Source organism: Mesoplodon densirostris, chromosome 20 (genome assembly GCF_025265405.1).
Source record: "Mesoplodon densirostris isolate mMesDen1 chromosome 20, mMesDen1 primary haplotype, whole genome shotgun sequence".
NCBI classification, from domain to species: Eukaryota; Metazoa; Chordata; class Mammalia; order Artiodactyla; family Ziphiidae; genus Mesoplodon; species Mesoplodon densirostris.
Window position 1 is genome coordinate 22,963,238 of NC_082680.1, and position 24,263 is coordinate 22,987,500.

General features: G+C 43.8%; 2 protein-coding genes across 2 annotated transcripts in view; one reads left to right on the plus strand and one right to left on the minus strand.

Moving 5' to 3' along the window:
- Positions 1-1,240: 1,240 nt before the first annotated feature.
- On the minus strand, positions 1,241-8,367 carry MBOAT4 (membrane bound O-acyltransferase domain containing 4). Its single transcript, XM_060086146.1, has 3 exons — positions 8,249-8,367; positions 5,036-5,260; positions 1,241-2,204 (listed from the first exon to the last, which is right to left on the minus strand). The coding sequence occupies exons 1-3, from the start codon at positions 8,365-8,367 to the stop codon at positions 1,241-1,243; spliced, it is 1,308 nt and encodes a 435-aa protein (XP_059942129.1).
- Positions 8,368-14,646: 6,279 nt separating this feature from the next.
- Positions 14,647-24,263, plus strand: part of DCTN6 (dynactin subunit 6) — a 25,018-nt gene continuing 15,401 nt past the window's right edge. Inside the window, exons 1-2 of the mRNA XM_060085976.1 lie at positions 14,647-14,746; positions 22,313-22,377. Of these exons, the coding sequence (XP_059941959.1) occupies positions 14,724-14,746; positions 22,313-22,377 (88 nt within the window). The 5' untranslated portion in view covers positions 14,647-14,723. The remainder of the gene's footprint in view (positions 14,747-22,312; positions 22,378-24,263) is intronic.

The following is a 24,263-nucleotide window of genomic DNA, read 5'->3' on the forward strand; positions in this document are numbered from 1 at the left end:
ATCAAGCAGATTTGCTGATGAACTGTGTGGGAGAAAGGGAGAAGTCAAGCGTGACGAGCAAGTTTTCAGTTGTCCCTGTCAGGGGCGTGGGGAGAAGAAGATGTAATGAGGGAGAGTTGGAAAGAGACAACTGAGCTGGACACCACTTCCAAACTACTGGTTCGTCACATGTATTTCTTACCTACAAATATCATCATTCGCCATGTTTAAAATCTTTACCAGACGAGAATACTGTTGACACGTTGACCTGTATCTGCTTTATAAACTCCTTGAGGGGGCTTCCCTGGTGGCACAATGGTTGAGAGTCCGCCTGCTGATGCAGGGGACATGGGTTCATGCCCTGGTCCGGGAAGATCCCACATGCTGCAGAGCGGCTGGGCCCGTGAGCCATGGCCGCTGAGCCTGCGCGTCCGGAGCCTGTGCTCCGCAACAGGAGAGGCCACGGCAGTGAGAGGCCCGCGTACCGCAAAAAAAAAAAAAAAAAAAAAAAAAAAAAAATCTGGCTGATGAAGTCAAGTCATAGAACATTTTACTTTTTTTGCACCCAAACCCAATTACGATTCCCCAGGACTGAACCTTGGAGAAAACACTACTTTATTTTTCCTCAAGGCTCTTCTTCCTGTAACAATGGATTTGATTCAAAGACAAGTAGAATAATCTTATTACTGATAAACCTTTTTCCACAATGTGTTCTCTCCCTGTGGCATACTGTCCTGAGACAGTGAACCTAGAACCTGCTATCTGCATGGATGGGAAGAAAGGGAAAAGTATACCGAATACATCTCATGTGATGTTTTGCATTCCCACCTGAAATGTTACATGGCCCACCATCAGCATTTATTCATTCCACAGACTTTTGGAACCAGACACCAAGACTACAAAGTAATTGAAAAAGAAGGTGAATAGGAATTTGGGAGTAATATATACACACTACTACATGTAAAATAAACAACAAGGACCTACTGCCTAGCACTGGGAACTCAATATTTTGTAATAACCTATATGGGAAAAGAATCTGAAAAAGAATATATATATGTATAACTGAATCACTTTGCTGTATACCTGAAACTAATACAACATTGTAAGTCAACAATACTTCAGGTGCATACATCCAATACTTAAAAAAAGAAAAAAATACTTTTATCACAGAAAAGTGCAAACACCTGCATCTTCAAGGCGCCATCTGGTACTTTCTAAAGTCTGTTTCATGGGTGTATAAGATGAAAATCGGGGAAAGATGTCAGTTAAATTTATGCTTTCTCTTCGCTAAACAAAAAAGCAAAATACAATACACCGTGGGAAAGATGCTGTTGTAAGAATTCCACAGCAGCCAGAGAGAGGAGAGGCTCCGGACCTCCACGGCCAGCATTATATAGGCAATGATGAGCTGGGTGTGGGCCCAGGTGAGAGTTCTATAGAGCACTCGCATCGGCCAGGATCTGATGAACACGTTGGCAAAGGTGTGAATCAGGTAGTCGGCTTCCACCATCACAGCCCAGCAGAGGAAACCAAACACCTGTCCCGGGTGGAGTCCGTGCCACCAAGCCGAGAAGACGAACGTCTGCAACAAGGGCCAGGTCCTGCCCTGCTGGAAAATGAGGCGTCGGAGCCACCGAGCTGTGCTCTGGTTCCACTTTCTGATGAACAGGGCTATCCTGTGGGTTGTTTCCAGAGTCCAAATGTCCGCATCAGGGATGTATCCCTCCTCACCGGGGCTCTGACCAAACTCAGGTCCAAAGCCCGCTGCGTAGAGGAGGGAGTCATCCAGGAGCCAGTGGGAGTAGTAGGTGAGTTTGAAGAGCCCGGCGGTGGACCACGTGACATAGACACACTGCAGTTGCCGGCAGTCCGTCAGTCCTGCTCCTGCGCTCACCACCTGCCTCACCACAACCTTCAGACACTCTAGTCCCAGAATCTGCAGACCCCTCCGGGTCAGAACCCAGAAAGAGTTCCTGGGATACAAACTGCTGGACCCTTGAACACGAGCCTGAAATCTCTGGAAGGAACACAGGGGGCCTCCTAGGAGAGCAGGGAAAAAGAGCAAGTAGCTGAAATAGGGCAGAGCCTTCCACAGATGCTCAGACAAAGAGCTCTTGTTCCTGATGCCTCCTGCTGCTGCTGCCGCTTTCCCCTCACGAATGTCCAGAGACAGGGATGTGACCCTCTGGGTCAAGAGCATGAGGGAAGAAAGAGTGACGCAGAACCTGAAAGAGAGTTTTTCTTTAATGTAAAAACACTCCACATTTACTTTATCCCCTTGCAGCGCCTCACCCAAGACCCAGTGGCAGGGACTTCCCTAGTGGTCCAGTGGCTAAGACTCCATGCTCCCAATGCAGGGAGCCCAGGTTTGATCCCTGGTCAGGAAACTAGATCCCACATGCATGCTGCCACTAAGAGTCTGCATGCCGCAACTAAAGATCCCACGTTCCACAACTAAGACCTAGCCCAGCCAAATAAATACTAAAAAAAAAAAAAAGAGAGACCCAGTGGCCAATGGGTGGCTCTAAACAATTAAGACCAATCTCATGGCCTGCAGTTTCCCCCACAAAGACTCTTGGATTAATCTGGAACCACAGGCTCCTCTGAGCAGGATGGAACGGTAAATGGAGAAATGAATCATTAGAGGCAAATAAAAGAATGACGAGGAATATTACAGTGAAACGTTGATTATAGTATTTCTAAGAATACCTTATAAAGATTAGGATCGAGGTCAGGGAGAAATTTGTCACAGAAGAAACAAGACCTTAGTTCTGTTTAGTCTTAGTTCTTCCTATAGAGACTACAGGAAGCTGGAGATTTGGACTGTGAACCAGTCCCTGACTGCAAGATTCTGAAGGCTTCGGGATTTGGGCTGAGGAAGAGCGAATCAAGCTAGAGGCTCAGGGTATGTGTTGAGTCATTAGCATTTGAGCTGTGTTCTTCACCAATCAGCTGACCTGTTCCTGCGTCACCATCACACAGTAGAGAAGATCCTGCTGACCATGGAGAAAATTAATGAGAGCTACAGTGACACACTCTACAGCCAGGAACACTGTCCTGTGGGGAAAAGATGGCTCTGTTTCCCAACCGTTGCTGCTTCTGTGTCTGAGAACTTAAGGACAACTGATCTCCTTACTTGACCTATCAAACAGTAAGCAAAGTGGCCACCAAATGCCACTAACCCCTGTTCAGTCCTCTTCTGTTAAGGGCTGAATGTGTCCTCCCCCACCCCAAATTCATATGTTGGGGACCTAACGTCCAGTACCTCAGAATGTGTATATTTGGGGATGGGTCTTTAAGAGGTAATTAAGGTAAAGCAAGGTCATGAGGGTGGGCCCTAACCCAAGATGACTGGTTTCCATATGAGAAGAGATAAGGACACAGACACACACAGAGGGAAGACCATGTGAAAGCAGAGGGAGAAGACGGTATCTACAAGCCAAGGAGAGAGGCCTCAGGAGAAGCTGAACCTGCCAACACTTTGACCTTGGACTTCCAGCCTCCAGAGGAAGTAAATGTTTGCTGTTGAAGCCACCCTGTCCGCAGTACTTTGTATGAGAGCCAGAGCAAACTAACACATCTTCCCGCTTCAGCTCAGGTTCAGCCTCCCTCCCGTGCAGCCAGATTCTGTTCAACTTGCTCCTCCAGCCCCTATCAGGTCCGGGCTTCCTCCTGAAATCCTAAGTCACCACATCCCGGTCAGTACTCCCCACTCCCTATCCACCCACCATCTTGCCTCTTCTTCAGAGAAGCAAGCCCTGGAGCCTTTGGTGAAAACAGTCAGAATAAAGAATAGGATTCTGGGGCTTCCCTGGTGGCGCAGTGGTTGAGAGTCTGCCTGCCGATGCAGGGGACAGGGATTCGAGCCCTGGTCTGGGAGGATCCCACATGCCGCGGAGCAACTGGGCCCGTGAGCCACAATTACTGAGCCTGCGCGTCTGGAGCCTGCGCGTCTTGTGCTCCGCAACAAGAGAGGCCGCGATAGTGAGAGGCCCGCGCACCGCGATGAAGAGTGGCCCCCGCTTGCCAAAACTAGAGAAAGCTCTCGCACAGAAACGAAGACCCAACACAGCAAAAAGAAATTAATTAATTAATAAACTAAAAAAAAAAATTTACGGATGTCAAAACGATTTAGTAATTTTTTATACAACAAAACAGTGGATTATAATGTAGCCTGGGGGAAAAAAAAAAAGAATAGGATTCTGGGTGTGGGAGGGATGGCAGAGTAAGGCAACCAACAGCAGCTAGAATCAGAGAGGTGACCCCCTCGACAGGTCACCCCTCCAGTTCACCGAGCGACCATGAAGCCAGGCCAGTGGTGATCACAGCGAGAGCCAGGAACAACAGGCTTCAGGATGGCAGAGATGCCTGATTCCCTCTAATCCTGGTGATCTCACTGGCTCAGGAAAACACGTCCCTAGACTGTAATTAGCGCCCTATTTTTTTTTTTTTCCTGGATTGAGTGACTTCCCTTTTTCTGGGGGATGGAAGAGCTGAGTGTCAGTGAAAGTAAAACTCTTGCAGAGCAGGTGTGTGGGAAGGCAGCAAAGGTTTATGGTAGATTTATACCTTTCCTGTCCTACTGAAACAGTGGGGAGGCTGCCGGCTATGTGTCTAAACTACCTACACTGAGGTGTGTGTACTCTGCTTAGTTACCTGCAGGCCAGCCTCATCTGTGGGCCCTGGGACTCCTGGTTCACTCCCTTTCTCGGGCACAATGTGAATTACAGCTAGTGCCAGGCACTGTGCCATGCAGGCAGCACATGGTAGCTATTAGGAGATAAGTCATACAATTACACTTATATTCATTCATTAACCCTAACCTAAGAGGCTTGCAAGATAGGTATTGCTATCCCCCCAACACACACTTACACACACCCTTTATTTCAGAAAAAGACATTGAGGCTGAGAGAGGTTGACTGACTCACTCAAGATCACACTGCTGGGATGTGGAAGAATTTGGATTCAAACTCAACGCCCAGGTCCTCCCCACCAGCACCCCGGTGCAAGCAAACCCTGGTGGGCTCCGTAGGAACACAGGAACGGGCTGCTTTACCTCGTGGAAGGAGCTTCTTGCAGATAATACTCCGTATAGTGCAGACCCAGGTGGCACAGCGTCTGCCAGCTCATCTGAAAGAGGAAAGTCAGCCTGTGGACGTCCTGGGGGCCCAGCGAGTGGATCAGGACCACGGTGCACAGAGCGGGGATGAAGACCAGCACAGCGAAGGAACCCATGGCAGCTACTGCCAGGGCTCCTCCTACCACCAGGAGGAACAGGTACCTGGAACACAGAACGCCTTAGAGCAGTGCGACAGATGAGTCACTTCCCGTGGCAGCCCATCTGTGGAACCCAGTGGAGGTGGGCGCCCCCTCACCCCTACAGAAGTCACACTGTTGTCACTCTGAAGTATTCCTCCTGTTCTTCTGAAGGAGAGAAACAGGGAGGGTAGAGGCAGAGTCCATGTGTAAACCACTTCAGCAGGAGACAAATCTTGATTTCTGCCTCTGGGACCCTGGGCACCCCTCTTTGATGTCTGCCAGGCCAGTGGGGAGATACCTGCCCCCAACAATCCTGTGGGGACTGGTCTGGAATGCTTCCCAGTAGGGCCACACTCAGCCCTGCGCTTGCTGCCCAACCAAAGTGGTGGGAATCTAGGATCCAGGACCTAGGAGGACTCTAGACATCATCGCATACAGGTGAGTCTCTTCCCTTTCCACAGAGCTGCACCCCCTGGCCCTCAATGCCTCCCTTTGATAAGTGTTTGAAAACTCAATTACAAAGTCTTTAAGTGTATCGTTTAATAATTTTTGTCATCTGCATACATAGTTTAGCCTATTCTCCAAATCCATACAAATAAAATCATACAGTATTTGCTTATTTGAGTAAAGCTTCTATCATTAGTATAATATTTTGTTTTTTTAATTTATTGAAGTATAGTTGATTTACAATGTTTCAGGTGTACAGCAAAGTGATTCAGTTATACATATGTATATTCTTTTTCAGATTTTTGTCTATCATAGGTTATTATAAGATATTGAGTGTAGTCCCCTGTGCTATACAGTAGGTTCTTGTCGTCTGTTTTATATACAGTCGTGTGTATATGTTAATCCCAAACTCCTAATTTATCTCTACCCCCTCCCCAGCTATCCCTTTGGTAACCATAGTTCGTTTTCTGTCTGTGAGTCTATTGTCTATTTCTGTTTTGTAAATAAGTTCATTGTATCATTTTTTAGATTCTACATATAAGTGATACCATGATATTTGTCTTTATATCTACCCTCAATCCTCTCTACTGTACTTTAAGTTCTCATGACTTGGTGCTTTTTGTATTGTTGTAAATACATGTTGTAAATGATGTTGTAAATACATCAGTGAAGTGGTTTGTGGAGCATGCCTCCTTTGGAAGCCAGCAGATGCCCTCTGGATCTGCAGAGGCACCAGAGTTTCCATATTATGAGGACTCGGCTTTTCTTTCCACAGTATATGGAGATTTGTTTGTTTTTTCCTTTTAACTGGTGCCTAGTTAATAAATCTGAACAAAGAGGCCAGAAAAAAAAAATCTGAAACAGGGACAGGAAAAGTGAATGAATCTCTATGTCACAGGGTGTAGATCATGGCTCTTTGGCCTGTGACGCACAGGCCTTTGCAAGAATTTCTTTCTTTCTTGAGGGAGACGGCAGGTGCTTCAGTGTGCGAGGCTCTATTCCACAGACCCTGGCCATTCCTGAGCTTCAGCCTGTGCTTGGAATGACTCCTTCTCTACCCGCCCAAGCCTTCGCCTCCCTGCCATTGGAAAATAGAGGAGAACACTTATTCCTTACACAGCAGAGGTGAAACATGAAACAGTGCTATTCCTCAAAGCAGCTGCCCTGGGGATTTGTAAACATTATTATGTCTACACGTGTCCAATGCAGGATGCATGATTTTTTGGAGTGCTTATTTTATTCTGGGCATTGGGCCAATAATTCCTTTATATGAAATATCTTCATTTAATCCTTAAAACAATCCCATGAGGTAGGCATTATTATTTCCATTTTACAGATGAACTCAGAGAGTTTATTCACATACACAAGGACACTCAGGAAGTGAGGGACCAGGACTCACCAGGCTAACTCCCAAAGCCAGCAATCTTAACCTATGGGAATTAGCCCTTATTTTTGCACTTGTTTTGCTTTATTGTTTGTGATTCTTTCTCAATAGGAAACTTTTTCTTTTTAACAACTGCTTCCCTCGTCTCCTAAACAAAGGTAAAGTGCCATCAACCAGTTGTGAAGATGTAATAACCTACCATAGTTTAATCGAACTCAGCCATCCTGGTTGCTAGAAACAGCTAGATTTTACTTATGAATCCCCAATATATAAAAATCTTAGTTTCCAAAATAAGTGAATTATTAAGAGGTAGAACTTTGGCAATGGATTTTCACTTTACAAAAGGATATTCCATAAAACCTTTTTTAAAAAATAGGGACTGTCTCTAATGTATTGAATTTACTAGGTATAAAAAATCATTTCAATCAAGTTATCAAATCTCTAGTGACAGTAATTTTGGATCCCAGGTAGAGATAAAACTAATCAAACAATTTATTTTGACTTTTTTCATTTCTCTGAGAAATCAGACAAAGGCATTAAAAAAATCACATAGTTGTATATTTAATAAAATTTAATTTTATTCAAAATGATAGAATTCCATGAAATTAAGACTGTTCAAGAACATCTGGGGGGGGCACTTCCCTGGTGGCGCAGTGGTTGGGAGTCTGCCTGCCAATGCAGGGGACGCGGGTTCGTGCCCCGGTCCGAGAGGATCCCACATGCCGCGGAGCGGCTGGGCCCATGAGCCATGGCCGCTGAGCCTGCGCGTCTGGAGCCTGTGCTCCGCAACGGGAGAAGCCACAGCAGTGAGAGGCCCGCATACCGCAAAAAAAAAAAGAACATCTGGGGCATACGGTTGATTTATAGATGCATCTATTTGGGGAATTCCTATATCACCCCAACATCCACCTGTCCCCCATTTATTTTCATCCTTTTCCTACTTAATGTGACCCTATCAAACTTTGGCTGAGTCAATGCAGACATGATGTCAATTTCCAGTTCTGATTCACTCTATTAGACATAATCATGATCAAGCAATCAATAATCGGTGGCAGTGATGATAACTTAAAAACAACCAGTGTAATTAGTATTTAATACTCACATCTGCACTCCAACCTGGGCTTTTTGATCTACTATAGTATTCATAGACGTAAGAGCAAAATTAGCCATCAAACCTACCTGGCATGAGTGGAAAATGAATCCATAATGCAGAGATAATTAAAGAGAAGCGCAAAAGGAAAAGCAGCCCCTTGATAAAGTGATACAGGATGGAGGAAGAACAGCTGAAGCCAATCCATCATGAACTGGAACAAAAGATACTGTCCTTTCCAGAATCCTTAACTGATGCTTTCCTGGAAATCTCAACCAGGTTCTCTTTGATCTTTTTATACGGTTTAGGAAGGCCTGGCTGAGCAAAAGGCAAACAAAAGCACTGGAGATAAGCAGTATAAAAGTTGGCTTTCTGATAAAGGGAACTCACTATAGAAACCAAAACGCATCTGGTGTTAGATTACCTAGTAAGGATATGTATGAAAAGCATTGCTTTCAGAAGTTCTGGTTTTGTTTATATACTGCAGTATTTGCCTTTCCAGTCATCTGACTTTCATATTCTTCTCACTAAGTAAATGGAAAATCTCATTTTCCAACTGTGGACAGTCAACTCACCCGACTGGGGAGGGGGAACAAGAACACGAACTGTGAGGAAGGGAGGCCGGTTCCCCCTCCCAACCATTTCCTCCTTAGGCTCTTTATACTATTTCCTTATGCTATTTCTTCTTTTTTTTTATAGTACCTAGTCACCACCCTTTACATACCTATTTCTCGATTAGTTTATTGCCCATCTCCCTGCTACAATGTGAGCTCTGCAAGGGAGGAGCTTTGTTTTGTTTATTGCTGTACCCCCTACACATAGAACAGTGCTGGGTGCGTACGATGTACTCAGTAAGTACTTGTTAAAATCTGAAAGGTTTTAAGGAAGCTAAAGTGTGGAGAGGAACATTTAAAGAGAAGCTCTTCTTTAGGGTGTGGACAAGAAATCCAAGAGACGCTGCCTACAAGCAAGACAAGAACAAGAGGCCATTTCTTGGCGGGTAGAGGTCCATCTACTGAGCCCAGAGCATTACAGCGCCATCCCAGACCAGCCACTTTTCATCTCTGAAGGCACATGGAAGAGCAAGCAGCCTTAAATAAGGGATGGGAGAGTATAGCCTGATTCAAAAGCATCTTAAGGGCAAGGACCCCCTGTTAGTGGGAGACAGCTCTTCACAGAAGAGAAAACATGAAAGAAAGCCTCCAATTAGCTAGAGAACTCTGAGCAAATCAGTCCCCTCTCTGAGACTGAACAACTTCATCTTAAAATTCTATATAATAATGACAGTTATTCAGCAGAATTGCTGTGTTGTCTTCAACAGAACTGTTATGAAGATTAGATAACGTATGTAAAAGCATGGAGGATAAAGCTGTTTGGTTGAATGTAGTTGAAGGTAACACAATTGAATAATAAAAATGTTGAGCATTATTGGGCTACCATTTTATTTATTTATTATTTTAAAAAATAAATTTATTTATTTATTTGTTTTTGGCTGTGTTGGGTTTTTTTTGCTGTTGCTGCTCGCGGGCTTTCTCTAGTTGCAGCGAGCGGGGGCTACTCTTCGTTGTGGTGCGCAGGCTTCTCATTGCAGTGGTTTCTCGTTGCGGAGCACGTGCTCTAGGTGTGCGGGCTTCAGTAGTTGTGGCTGGCTGGCTCTAGAGCACAGGCTCGGTAGTTGTGGTGCATGGGCTTAGTTGCTCCACGGCACGTGGGATCGTCCCGAACCAGTGCTCGAAACCGTGTCCCCTGCATTGGCAGGCAGATTCTTAACCACTGCACCACCAGGGAAGTCCCTGGGCTACCATTTTATGACAGACCTGTGCTAAGCACTTGGAGTAGAAGGATGAATAAGATACGGTTCCTGCCCTCAAGTAGCTCTGAATCTACTAGGGAGAAGGAAATGGCAACAAATACTTGCATTAAAGAACTATAGGTGCCGTATACCACTGGCACACTGTAGTGGACAAATAAAGAAGCAATCATCTGCAGAGATAAGGAATTTTTTAAATGCAGGGGAAGTGGAGAAGGGGGAATGCTTAACTTGGCTCTGGAAGGATGTATCCAAACAGATGGATAGTTTATTCCAGGCCACAGATGGCACAAAGACCTAGACAAACAGTACAGCAATTAATGGGAGAAAAGGGCTCCCTAAGCAATGAATAAGCTCACATCATAGTAAACATATTAAAATGCAGTCAAAACCCCCATTAAATATACTTGCTAGGTTCAGAAGAATTGAGTTGCCCTTAATTTGTTAGGGAAAAGGTTATGCTTTTTGTCATTGAATTAAATATTTATTAATTCATACTTGTACTTTTTGCATTTTGGAATCAGCACATTTTATTTGCAGGTCTCAAACATTTTATAGGCTCCCCGAAAGGCCTATAGGCCCTAGACACTGTAGCTAATATTGATAAAATGGTTCTTTTTACAAGCATGCCATGATGGTTAATTTTGTGTCAACTCAGGCTATGCTGCCCAGCTGTTTGGTCATTACCAGTCTAAATATTGCAGCAAAGGTATTTTTAAGATGAAATTAAAATCAGATTTAAATCAGTAGAATTTTAGTAAAACATATTACCATCCAAAATGTGGGGGGTGACTTCCCTAGTGGTGCAGTGGTTAAGAATCTGCCTGTCAATGGAGGGGACACGGGTTCGAGCCCTGGTTTGGGAAGATCCCACATGCCGAGGAGCAACTAAGCCCATGCGCCACAACTACTGAGCCTGCGCTCTAGAGCCCGCGAGGCACAACTACTGGAGCCTGCGAGCCACAACTACTGAGCCCACGTGCTGCCACTACTGAAGCCCGCGCACCTAGAGCCCATGCTCCACAACAAGAGAAGCCACCGCAATGAGAAACCCGCGCACCACAACGAAGAGTAGCCCCCGCTCCCCGCAACTAGAGAAAGCCCGCGTGCAGCAATGAAGACCCAACACAGCCAAAAATAATAAATAAAATAAACAAAATGTGGGTGGGCCTCATCCAATCAGCAGAAGGCCTTAAGACCAAAGACTGGACTTCCCTGGTGGCGCAGTGGTTAAGAATCCGCCTGCCAATGCAGGGGACACGGGTTCAAGCCCTGGTCTGGGAAGATCCCACATACCGCAGAGCAACTAAGCCCATGTACCACAACTACTGAGCCTGCGCTCTAAAGCCCATGAGCCACAACTACTGAGCCCACGTGCCACAACTAGTGAAGCCCACGTGCCTAGAGCCTGTGCTCTGCAACAAGAGAAGCCACCACAATGAGAAGCCTGCGCACCGCAATGAAGAGTAGCCCCCGCTCGCCACAACTAGAGAAAGCCCGTGTGCAGCAACGAAGACCCAATGCAGCCAAAAATAAATTAAATTAAATTAAAAAAAAAAAAAAAAAAAGACCAAAGACTGAGGTTTCCCCTCCGCAGAAAGCAATTCTGCCTCATAGAAACCCTGCCTGAATTTTCCGCTTGTAGATTTTGGATTTGAGACTGCAAGATCAACTTCTTCTAGCCTGGGGGTCTGCGTAACTACGTGAGCCAGTTCCTTAAAATAAATGTGTCTCCCATGGCTTCTGCTTCTCTGGAGAACACTAGCACCCATGCCATGGAGGTCTTTTTTTTTTTTTTTAACATCTTTATTGGAGTATAATTGCTTTACAGTGGTGTTAGTTTCTGCTGTATAACAAAGTGAATCAGCTATACATATACATATGTCCCCATATCCCCTCCCTCTTGAGTCTCCCTCCCACCCTCCCTATCCCACCCCCTTAGGGGGTCACAAAGCACTGAGCTGATCTCCCTGTGCCATGCAGCTGCTTCCCACTAGCTATCTACTTTACGTTTCTTAGTGTATATATGTCCATATCACTCTCTCACTTCGTCCCAGCTTACCTTTCCCCCTCCCCGTGTCCTCAAGTCCATTCTCTACGTCTGTGTCCTTATTCCTGTCCTGCCCCTAGGTTCTTCAGAACCTTTTTTTGGTTTTGTTTTAGATTCCATATATATGTGTTAGCATATGGTATTTGTTTTTCTCTTTCTGACTTACTTCACTCTGTATGACAGACTCTAGGTCCATCCACATCACTACAAATAACTCAATTTCGTTTCTTTTTATGGCTGAGTAATATTCCATGGTATATATGTGCCACATCTTCTTTATCCATTCATCTGTCGATGGACATTTAGGTTGCTTCCATGTCCTGGCTATTGTAAATAGAGCTGCAATGAACATTGTGGTACATGACTCTGTTTGAATTATGGTTTTCTCAGGGTATATGCCCAGTAGTGGGATTGCTGGGTCGTATGGTAGTTCTATTTTTAGTTTTTTAAGGAACCGCCATACTGTTTTGTATAGTTGCTGTATCAATTTTCATTCCCACCAACATTGCAAGAGGGTTCCCTATTCTCCACACCCTCTCCAGCATTTACTATTTGTAGATTTTTTGATGATGGCCATTCTGACTGGGCCATGGAAGTCTTTCAAATTGATTTAGACAGACATTGCTTAAAAATGAATAGGTGTTGGGCTTCCCTGGTGGCTCAGTGGTTGAGAGTCCGCCTGCCGATGCAGGGGACACGGGTTCGTGCCCTGGTCTGGGAAGATCCCACGTGCCGTGGAGCGGCTGGGCCCGTGAGCCCTGGCCACTGAGCCTGCGCGTCCGGAGCCTGTGCTCCGCAACAGGAGAGGCCACAACAGTGAGAGGCCCGCGTACCGCCAAAAAAAAAAAAAAGAATAAGTGTTTACATGCTTGGAGACAATAGGATGTTTTAAATTCATCCATATATTTATTCAACAGGTTTTTTTTGAGTATCAACTATGTGTCAGGTACTGTGGTCAGTGAGTAAAGAGTAGGGACAAACTCATATGGCCTTACTTTCATGGAACTTAGTCTTTGGGGGAGGTGGTAAAAGAAGTACAGCTGGTGATGGATGCTATCCTTATCCCTTGGAGATAACCAACAGTATAGCAAGAGCGACCTATTTTTAAAAAATTTTTATTTTATATTGGACTATAGTTGATTTACAATGTTTTGCTAGTTTCAGGTGTATAGCAAAGTGATTCAGTTATACATATACATATAAGAGTGACCTATTTCTGACTCAGTGGTCAGAGAGGCTTCTCTGAGAATGAAGGTCAGTTTCTTGTATCAACTGAGCTGGGCTACAGTTCTCAGTTATTCAAACGCCAGTCTAGGTGATGTAGTGAAAGTATTTTGTTGATGTGATTAAATGCCATAACCAGCTGATTTTAAGGAATGGAGATTATCCTAGATAATCTGGGTGGGCTTGATTCAATCAGTTAAAAGGCCTTGGGGCAGAGCTGGAGCTTCCTGAAGAAAGTCCACCTGTAGACAGGGCTTCACTCCATGTGTCGGAGTTCCAGCCTGCCCTGAAGATTTCTCACCTGCCTAGCCAGCCCCACAATCACGCTGACCAATTCCCTGCAATAAATCTCTTAGTATATTATCTCCTAGTGGTTCTGTTTCTGTGGTCGAACCCTGGCTGATACGCCCAGTATATGACATCTGAGACTAGAGTCAGAAGCGGGGTGGGGCCGAGGGCAGGTGGAAGCCGTTTGGGTCTCTGATTCAGCCTGGCTTCCTGGAGAATGAAAGTGTGATTAGAGAAAGAGGAAGAGAACATGAAATTAAAGAAGAGAGAACTGGGCAGGGGCTGGATTTTAAAAGGAATGGGAAGTAAAATAACTGAATTTGGTTTTTAAAGGATGATTTTAGCTACAGGAGAGTGGCTTGGATGGGGGTGTGATTTCAGAGGTCACGGGTGGAAGGGGCAGGCTACAGGGGGAGGTTAGATTAGAGAGGTGGCAGAGTAAATGATGCAAAGTGTAAGAATGAGATGTAGGAACAGCAGAACTTGCCGGTGAGTTATGTACGGAGAGGTGACGACTGCCAAGGATGACTGTTGAGTTTCTTGCTTGAGCAACTGGGTGAATGGCGGACTCCTTTACTAGACAGAGATCAAATGACCAACTTGGATCCTCTGGAGAGAGGGCAAGGGCGTAAATCAAAAGCTCTGTTCTGGACATTTTAGGTTTCATAAGACCCAAGTGGACACGTGAAGTAGGCAATCGAATAATCAGCCCAGCAAGGAGGACAGCATTAGAGATATTAACCTGAGACCGACAGCAGGTAGAGGGTACTTAATTTACGGGAATAACGAGCTCACACTGAAAGGGAAAAGGGCCCAGGGTTTAGCAGTAGGATGCTTAAGGAAGGGAGACTGAGAATGAACAGTGGGTATAATGAGGTCTCAATGACGTGCGTTGGATCAAACTAAACGGCTGTTTAAAATCCGAGTCCATCAATCCCCGGATTGCGCTAAAACCAGATGGTGGCCACGCACCGACCCCCGGCACAAATCCGCTTACCCCGGCGAAGTGGAACCTTAAACCAGAGCCGGCCCCGCCCCCGGCCCCACTCCGCCCCGCCCCGCCCCGCCCCGCCCCCGCGAGCAGCCCCAGGCTCCGCCCCTTCCCGATCCTGCCAGGCTCTGCAATCGTTCGTAGAGATCGTCGCTTTGCCCAGGCGGTTGTGTAGATCCAACTGGAAGTCAGGCCCAAACCATGGCGGAAAAGACTCAAAAAAGGTGGGTCGCTGTCTGAGAAAAGCCTGTTCTGTCCTCTCCGCAGGGGTGGAACCTGTTCCTGGTCGCCTGTGGTGGGGACTTAGATGGTGTCTTATCCCGGGCGCCCGGCTTAGACGGTTCCTAAGGCCCAGACCTGGGCGTCCGCGGAGGGAGGGGACGACGGAGTAGCGGTAGAGCGGCCCGGGAAGGTATACGGAATGGGGCAGGGAAGCTTCTGGTTCTCGGTCCCTCCGCGACCTCTCCGGCTCTCCTCCGCCACGCGCCTGCGCGGAAGCGGTCTCGGGCGGGGCTGCGAGGGGAGGAGGGTGTTGTCCCCCGCCCCGGACACGGAGGAACCGTCCCCTTCCCTTTCGCTGCCTTCGGGGTGGCTATAGCTGACCTGTGTCCCCGACACACACGGGAGTGCCGGCCGCTCCCCAATCCCTTCCTGCCTGTCGTGGGCGCTGTGTGTTTGTGTAGACGGGCTCCGGGGGGGCCGCGCCTGGACCAGAACTAGTTGCTTTGTAGACGCGTGGGGACAGGCCCTAGGGCTGCTTCTCCAGTGGTCTTACTGGCTGGGCACTCTGGGTGGAAAGGAGCGGCTGGGATGGGGACACGCTTAAGTTAAACCGTTTCCCACAGCAGCAGTGTTGAGCACTCTCTGGTGACTGTCTCGGAAAAAGAAAACCGACAAACCTTGTTTTGGGTGCCATAAATTAACATTTAGGTTTTTCTTCTCTTTAGGCAGGTAATTGTAATCTTTTTCATAAGATAATGAGGAAAGATCTGCTAGGAATATTATGCACAGTGTATAGTAGTGTGCAGTGGAGATGAAGGTGGTGTTGATTGTTGTTTTAATAGGTAGGTCTTTGGCTAAGCCTTCTCCCAGCTGCCTGTTTCCCCGTCCGCCCCATCACTCCCAGGTACAGTGAGGTCTACGTGGAGATGTTCGGACCACGTTTTAATTGATCTAGCGGTGAGTTTAATTATTCCTGCCTCACAAAGTGTGCTGATTGTAACACACACTACCTGGAGCCTCTTCCTTCTGCATAAAACTGAAGACAGGGCATTTCTGAGTCTCACCTGTTCTCGCTTGCCCAGGATAAGTTAAACGTTAGATAATACTTTTTTCATAAAAAAATCATAGCGAGAGGGAGGCTGAGGGAATGCAAAACTGGGATGGGAAATCATGTCTAAAATGAGATGTTTTATAGAGGTTAATTTATTTGTCCAGGGCTTAATAAACTTGCTTTTTTTTTTTTTTTTTTTTTTTTTTTTTTTTTTTGCTGTACGCGGGCCTCTCACTGCTGTGGCCTCTCCCGTTGCGGAGCACAGGCTCCGGACACACAGGCTCCGCGGCCATGGCTCGCGGGCCCAGCCGCTCAGCGGCATGTGGGATCCTCCGGGATCGGGGCACGAACCCGCGTCCCCTGCATCGGCAGGCGGACTCTCAACCACTGCGCCACCAGGGAGGCCCTAAACTTGCTTTTTTAAACACACAAACCAACTTGAAAAAACATTTACAAACGTTGATACATTCAAGGGCAGCATCATTCAGCTGTCACAGAAAGAATATCCAAAATGACAGGATGTTTCCAGGAAACTTTCAGCTAACAGAAAAGAGATGACTGGTGTTAGGATAATGATGTCCCGGAAATGAACTTTGCTTCAAGACATTTGAAGTCTCTGGGCTTCAGTTTCCTCATCTAGAAAATGAGAGGTTTGGACCATTTTCTGTTTTCTACTTCATGTCACTGAAGTTTTTTCTTTCTTCTATTCAGTAGAAAGGTTTTATGTTTTCTGTGATTTCAGCAGACAAGTGACACGTAGTAACCCAGATGGATCAGTTTAAAATTTTATTAACTTGTTCCTTGTAGAAAGTCAGTGCCTGTTAAAATGATGGGAGCAGACATAGCTGTGTCTAGTCTCAACAACATTTCTTGAAGATAGACCCAGGGATTATGAGTTTTTGGTTTGATATTCTTTTTACTTAGAGCTTTAAAAATACTTTGTGGTAGGAAAGTTTGTTCACAGAAATTTATAGAAGAAAAATTCTTGCACGTCTTTTTTTAGTTTTTCACATCAGTAAGGAAGTGGTGATTTTTAAAAATATTTAGTTTTGGTGTCACTTTTCATTTATATTAGGGAATATTTGGGAGGATTCTGGAATATGAATGATGGAGAAACATATTAAAGAGTTTGTACCCTTCTGACTCTTCAGAGCTGTATTTCTGGTCTAGAACTCTCTCATGGCTCCAGATCTGGATATACTGGGTCTTTCTCCATGGATACCTCAAGCTGAGTTCATCTAAAATTTAACCAAATAACTTCATTTTTCATTTTCTTTCTTTTCTATGTACTGATATTTTTCATATCAGTACAGATATGTACTGATATGTCAGTACATGATATGTCAAATGCCTCGTAAAATTTTTTTCCAAATGCTCATCACATAATCTTTCTGGTTTTTTCTTTTTTCCTAGAAATCTTCCCTTTGAAGTCCTCTGTCAACTTTGCTCTCTAAGACTGATGCACAGCTGTTATCCTGATGTTTCCCTCTGTCCTTGCACACTGGAGCCTCTGTTTCTAGAATCTGTCTTGTCTGTCGGTTTACTTTTATTTAGCTAAGTACATCCTTCATTAGCTTCCTAATGAAGAGTGCATAGGAGATTTTTTTTGTTAGTCCTTGCAAGTCTAAAAATGTCTTTATTTTCCTTCCGTAGTTGTTTGCTAGTTTGGCTGGATAAACAGCTCTAGGTTAAAAGTAGTTTTCACTCAGACTTCTGTAGGGATTGTTTGCTGGTGTTGTAGTATCCAGTATTGCTCTTAAGAAATCTGATGCCATTCTGATTATTTCTTCCCCTCCGTGTGTGACTGTTCCACCCCCCACCCCTGGAAACTTTTGAGGATCTTCTCTATAGTGTTCAAAAATGTTATGATAATGGTACTTGCCATGGGTGTTATGCATTCAGTGAGTCCTTCCGGAGTGGAAATTGATAGCCTTTGTCCCGGGGAATTTTCGTATGTTATTCTTTCATAGTTTATTCTCCACCAATATCTCTATTTTCTCCTTTCAAGATAACTTTTATTGGGATTACTTTTATACTTCATGTATTGGTCCTCTAACCGTCTTGCCTTTTCTCTTTTTTCTTTACATTTTGTTCTGCTTTCTGGGAGAGCTCTTTTTTTAACCTCCATCCTTCTAGTGAATTTTAACTATCAGTCGTGTTTTTTATTTCTAGCACCTCTTTCTTAGACTCTGTTCCTTGTTCATAGGCTTCTGTCTTCATTTATGCACTAGTATCTCATTTCTCTCAGTTATAAGGGTTGTGTGTCTGAATTAACTGTGTTTCCTCAAACTGTTTTTTTTCCTGTTGGTTTTGGTTTTTTCCTTCTTAGTTGGAGGCTTTCTGGATGTATCTGATAATGGCCTTCTGTCCATTCTGTGCATTGTTAAGCATGAGAACAGCACAGCTGGGAGCTCCAGGTATATGCATGAGGCTTGTCCTCTGATGTGTTTCAGGGTAGAGCAAGTCAGGCAGGAAGCTGAGTTTTTCATTGAAGAACTCGGGATGTCTGGTAGTTTCTGTAGGAAAGAATCATCTTCTTATCTCCTTGCTGCCTGAAATTCTGTGTGAGACCAGGAAGGCACATGGGGAAGGGGTGCTGGTGGTCTCACTGTTGCTCTCCCCGTCATTGTCACCTGGCTTTGGCTTGATATCTTTTTTTTTTTTTTTTTTTTTTTTGCGGTATGCGGGCCTCTCACGTTGCAGAGCACAGGCTCCGGACGCGCAGGCTCAGCGGCCACGGCTCACGGGCCCAGCTGCTCCGTGGCATGTGGGATCTTCCCGGACCGGGGCACGAACCCGTGTCCCCTGCATTGGCAGGCGAACTTTCAACCACTGCGCCACCAGGGAAGCCCTTGGCTTGATATCTTAAGCGCAGCGCCTCATGGAGGGTCCAGTCATCATCCGGCTGTGCCCCTGAGGATGGGGACCGGGGGCAGACATCTGACTGCTTGGTTGCCTCGCGTTGTCTCCCCTTCCCTAGTGCCTGGTGCCTCCAAGCTAAGCCCCTCCGTGACTCTCTTCCTGCTGCTTACAGGCTTCTGAAGGTCTCAACACCTGTCACCTGCTGTTACCTTCTCTCCCTTGCTCTTTGGGAATAGTACTTCTTTTATTCCTTTACTGTTGTTTTAGTGGTATTTTGAAAGGAGAGATAAGTTGTCCATGTAGACCAGGGGTGGGCTAACTTCTGTAAAAAGCTAGTATTACCTTGTTTTTATTGTTAAGGAGTACATAGTGTTCCAGTAAGCTGGTGGCAATATTTTATTTCATTACCTCTCCCTTTTTATGGCTATCAAGGTTATTAACAATGTTTCACTGTTCTGAATAATATTATAATGACCAATTTGTGCATATATTTTCCTCCTATTGAATTCTTGATGATAGAACTCCAGAAATAGATTTCCTAGATCACACATTATGAATATTTTTATGATTCCTGATGCATATTGGTACAGTAATTTCAAAGAGGTGTCCTGATAGTGCCACCAGAAATGTCCTAGTGTCTCAGTTAAATTACAGCTGCATCATCATTGGATAGCTGTCATTAAAGGAAAAACAAAACACCTCATCACCCTGAACAAACTAATATGAGATAAGAAATGGACCAGAATATAACCATATTGAATATTCCAAGTATTCACATTTATCTCATAACACAGCCTTTCATTTCTTCCCTCCATTGACTTGTGTCATGTTTCTGCTAGTACGATATCAAGCATCCTGGGTGTAATGTGACACAGAACAGTTATGAACAGTTGTCTAGAAATATTCTAACCCATGCCATTGTGAATATGGTATAATCAGGTTATATTTGTGATAGCAGTTTACTTATTTGGAGACTGAAAGTAATGAGAAGTAATGCTAATGAAAAATAATAATTTTTTCCTTGGTTGAAGAGGATTGTTGCTGAAGCAGTGGGGGAAATGATTTGAAGAACAGAAAAACTGGTCTTAAAGGGAAACTAAGGAGTCTAAAGTTCATTAAATGATACTTACAAGTTACATGAATGTATTTTTAGATAAAATAAAGGGGGAGACACTTTTAGGGATTCTGATTTGAGGGGGACTTTTTCAGGAAAGTGGATAAAGTTTCACCCTGATTATGGAAACATATCCAGGACTTCTTTAGTACCTGGCCTTAAGAAAATTTGATCAGTTATTGATTGATTGATTGGATAGGTAATGCATTTGTGTGATTCAAAATGCAAACAATTTAAAAAATGATCTATAATGAAAAAAATCTTCCATCTACCCTTGTGTCCCTGCTATCTAGCTCCTCTCTCTGAAGGCAGTGAGTATTGATTGTTTCTTACCTGTTCTTCCAGAGATAGTTTGGAAATATTCAAGAAAATACAAATATTAAGCGGTTACACACTAGTACTACTGTACACGTTGCACCAGTTGTAAATGATACTCAAAAGTCATTTCAGAAAAGCTGAATGTGCTAAACACTTAAGTATTTTATTAGAATGGTAAGGTTTTCTTGTTTAAGTTCATGTTACATATAATGAAAATTTTCAGTCATCAAGGAGGACAAATTTTAAAAACATATGACTCTGTTTCACAGTAAAACATTTGAAAAAATAAAACTTTGCAATAATATTTTTTAAAATCAAAGAAGTATCCAAAAAAGACATGAAAAACAAATAGAAAGTACCATTAAATTTGTTTATAATATCTACTGTATGTTAAAAATAAGCAAGTAGGTTCTTCCCTGGTGGTGCAGTGGGTAAGAACCCGCCTGCCAATGCAGGGGACACAGGTTCGAGCCCTGGTCCGGGAAGATCCCACATGCCACAGAGCAACTAAGTCCACAAGCCACAACTACTGAAGCCCGCGCACCTAGAGAGAGCCCGTGCTCCGCAACAAGAGAATCCACTGCTATGAGAAGCCCACACACCGCAGGGAAGAGTAGCCCCTGCTCACAGCAACTAGAGAAAGCCCGCGCTTAGCAACGAAGACCCAACGCAGCCAAAGATAGATTAATTAATTAATTAATTAAAGATAAATCAATAAATAAGCAAGTATTTTCATACATGAATATAGAATGATATTGATATGAGTGAATCATTGCACTCTAGATTTCTAGTCCTTGCTGGTGGTGATACAAATATTTATTTAAATATAAATATGATATTTACTGAAATGAGAAAACAACTTTTTGGAAAATTTATAAATCAAGGCTGTAACATGCAAGTCAAGAAAACTTCAACTGTTATATACCAGGTTTTAGTAATTTACTTGAAATGCGAAGTTCATGTCTTAGAAGAAACTTTGATAGGTTTTGTTTATCTTGTAGAGCTAGAACATGGCAAGGATGTCTGGTTTCATCACTCTTCTACTTAATATCATACTGGAAGTCTTAGCCAGGACAATAAGGGAAGGAAAATAAATAATATGAATACAAATTGGAAAAGAAGAAATAAAACTGTCCCTATCCACAGATAACAAAATTGTTTACATGAAACTGGTTTGCATGGAAAATCCCAGAGAATGTATAAAAAACTACTTGAACTAAGTGGGTTTAGCAAGGTTGCAAGATACAAGGTCAATATACAAAATTATTATATTCCTATAAACTTGCAATGAACAACTAGAAATCAAAATTTTGAAAAATCCACACAGATATAAAATAGAAATATCTAAAATGGTATTGTTATTTCATAGAAACTGAGAGCAGATTTAACACCATGAATAATATCATTACTACTAAGAAAAATTATTAATGACTACGAGTTACTTAATGATTATCAGTTTAATGGGGAAGTCATTTGGTACAGTTCTTCGTGTCAGCTCATGGCTCAGCTAGGGCAGCATTTAGCTAGATTCAGCTGTGTCCAACAAAAGATCACAGCAGAATATCAAAAACATTAATAAATTATTTGGAAATTATTAATTTTTTGAATAATTTGCACTACAATTTATATCACTTGATCAGCAGCTTTATCATATACATAGAGAATAAATAGGAATATTTATAAATTTTAAATTTCTACATTGATTTCTATATTAATATTACATTGCTGCATTGTTAACTATTTTGAATGAACATTCTTTTTCCTCTTCTTAACCAAAATACTGGCATGTTACCGTCCATCTTCTGGCTTTGATTTTGTTGACTTAACAATGTAGCTTGGAGATCATTCCAACTCTTTACATACAGGATTATTCATTCTTTATTATGCTGTATATTAGTTCATAGTATACCATAGTTTATTAACAGTTCCCTACTAATGAACATCTAGATTGTTTTGAGCTTTTTGCTATTTAGAAACAATGTTGGTGTTAAAAGAGTCCAAAGCCTCTTTTCCTCTCAAGCATTTTAAGAACGCACGATAAATAATTTTAGCTCAGTGGATGGTGTGCCACTTGAGAAGTTTATAATATATTAAATCTTACAGTTTACTTTTCATTTTCCCCTCAATTTGTTTTAACCTTTTTCTCATTGCAGTGTCAAGATAGCTTCTATAACAGTATTTTTAAACTTTACACATGATGAATGTTACCCTTTTTTCCTACAGTGTGAAGATTGCACCTGGAGCAGTTGTGTGTGTAGAGAGTGAAATCAAGGGTGATGTAACTATAGGTAAGAAAATAACCTATTAGTGTTGTTTCTCAAGAATTGTTGTGATTTATTTCAGTGCTTTACAGTTCATTAGGTTTTATTTTCTATGTTTGACTGATGTCCTAATGTTATTGAGAAACAGTGTATTTCTCTAAGTGTTTAATATTTCTAAAAGGATTTAGTGTGATGGGGTCTGTATTTAAACTCAGGTCTGATAAACTAACAAGGCAATATAATAAAGTCATTTATTTATCTGAGAGACAGCTATTGTGTACCTACTGTGTGCCAGGCACTGTGCTAGCACTAGGGACCCAGCAGTGAACACAGCAAAGGTACTGCCTTCACAGAGCTTACATGCTATTAAGAGTATAAACCACGGAGTCTGACAGACTTGGGGTAGCATCCGCGCTCCTAACCTGCTGAGTTACCTCTGGCGTGTCACTTAACCTGTCTCATTTTCCCCATCTCTGTAACTGTGTGTATCAGAATTAGGTTCAACTGCTTGTAGTGGTGGCTTACACACTCAGAGGTTTACTCCCTTATGTAAAAAGCCCAGGGGTGGCAATTCAGGGCCTGTCAGTTGATTGTCTGGGAACTCCAGCTTTGCAGGCCAAGATGTGTTGGCTAAAGCACAAAGAGTGATCTTGGATAAGAAGGGGGAGGAGCGGAGACAAAGGGTGTACCTCCCAGTGCATCAGCTCCCCTTAAATAGTCTTCCTGAAAGTTCCACACGGCCTTTTGCCTTGGTCTCGGTCTCATGGACACACTTAGCTACAGAGAAGGCTGGGAGATGTCGTCTGAACTGGACACGTTGCTGCCCCCTTATTGGGTTCTGTTACAAGGCAAAAGGAAAGAATGGATATTCGGTGCTAGTTAGCAGCTTTTGTCACAGGCAAGATAGGAGTGCCTCCCTCAGAGGTTTTTCTTTTTTTTACCTCATAGGTTTTTTTTTTTTTTTTTTTTTGCATTACGCGGGCCTCTCACTGTTGTGGCCTCTCCCGTTGCGGAGCACAGGCTCTGGACGCGCAGGCCCAGCGGCCATGGCTCACGGGCCCAGCCGCTCCGCGGCATGTGGGATCTTCCCGGACAGGGGCACGAACCCGCGTCCCCTGCATCGGCAGGTGGACTCTCAACCACTGCGCCACCAGGGAAGCCCCCTCATAGGTTTTTGAAGGATTAAAAATAAAAGAATATTTGTGAAAGTCATTGCCCAATACCTAACAGACAGTAAGCACTCAACAAACGTTGGCGAATCACACTGTAAAGTCAGTGTAGCCTTGTTAGAGGTGAAGTCCAACATTTAAATCAAATGAACAATTTAACATGAGGCAACTTGCTTATATGAACATGATTAAATTCCCCCAGATGCACATTGTAGCACATTCTAGTTCTTTTACATGTGTTTTCACTGGACATGGTGCCCTGGTAGCTTTGTTAATGTGAGCCCATCCTGACTAGCCACTGTGTGTTGCTGTAGTAGAGCTTTCAGGGAATAAGTACACTTTCAGAGAGAAGATATGCCTTGTTCCCTTATACTAACAGTATCTGTAAAAGAAAAAAAATTTTTTAATTTTAGTAAGTCTAAGCCTCCAGCCACTTCAGGCATCATGTCTTATAAAACCAGTTAAGATTGTGCCTGTATTGGGGACTTCCCTGGTGGCCCAGTAGTTAAGACTCTGTGCTCCCAATGCAGGGGGCCTGGGTTCGATCCCTGGCCAGGGAATTAGATCCCACATGCATGCCACAACTAAGAGTTCGCATGCCACAACTAAGGAGCCGGCAAGCCGCAACTAAGGAGCCTGTGAACCACAACTAAGGAGCCCACCTGCCACAACTAAGACCCGGCATAACCAAATAAATAAATAAAATAAATACAGCATTAAATTACTAAAAAGATCATGCCAGTA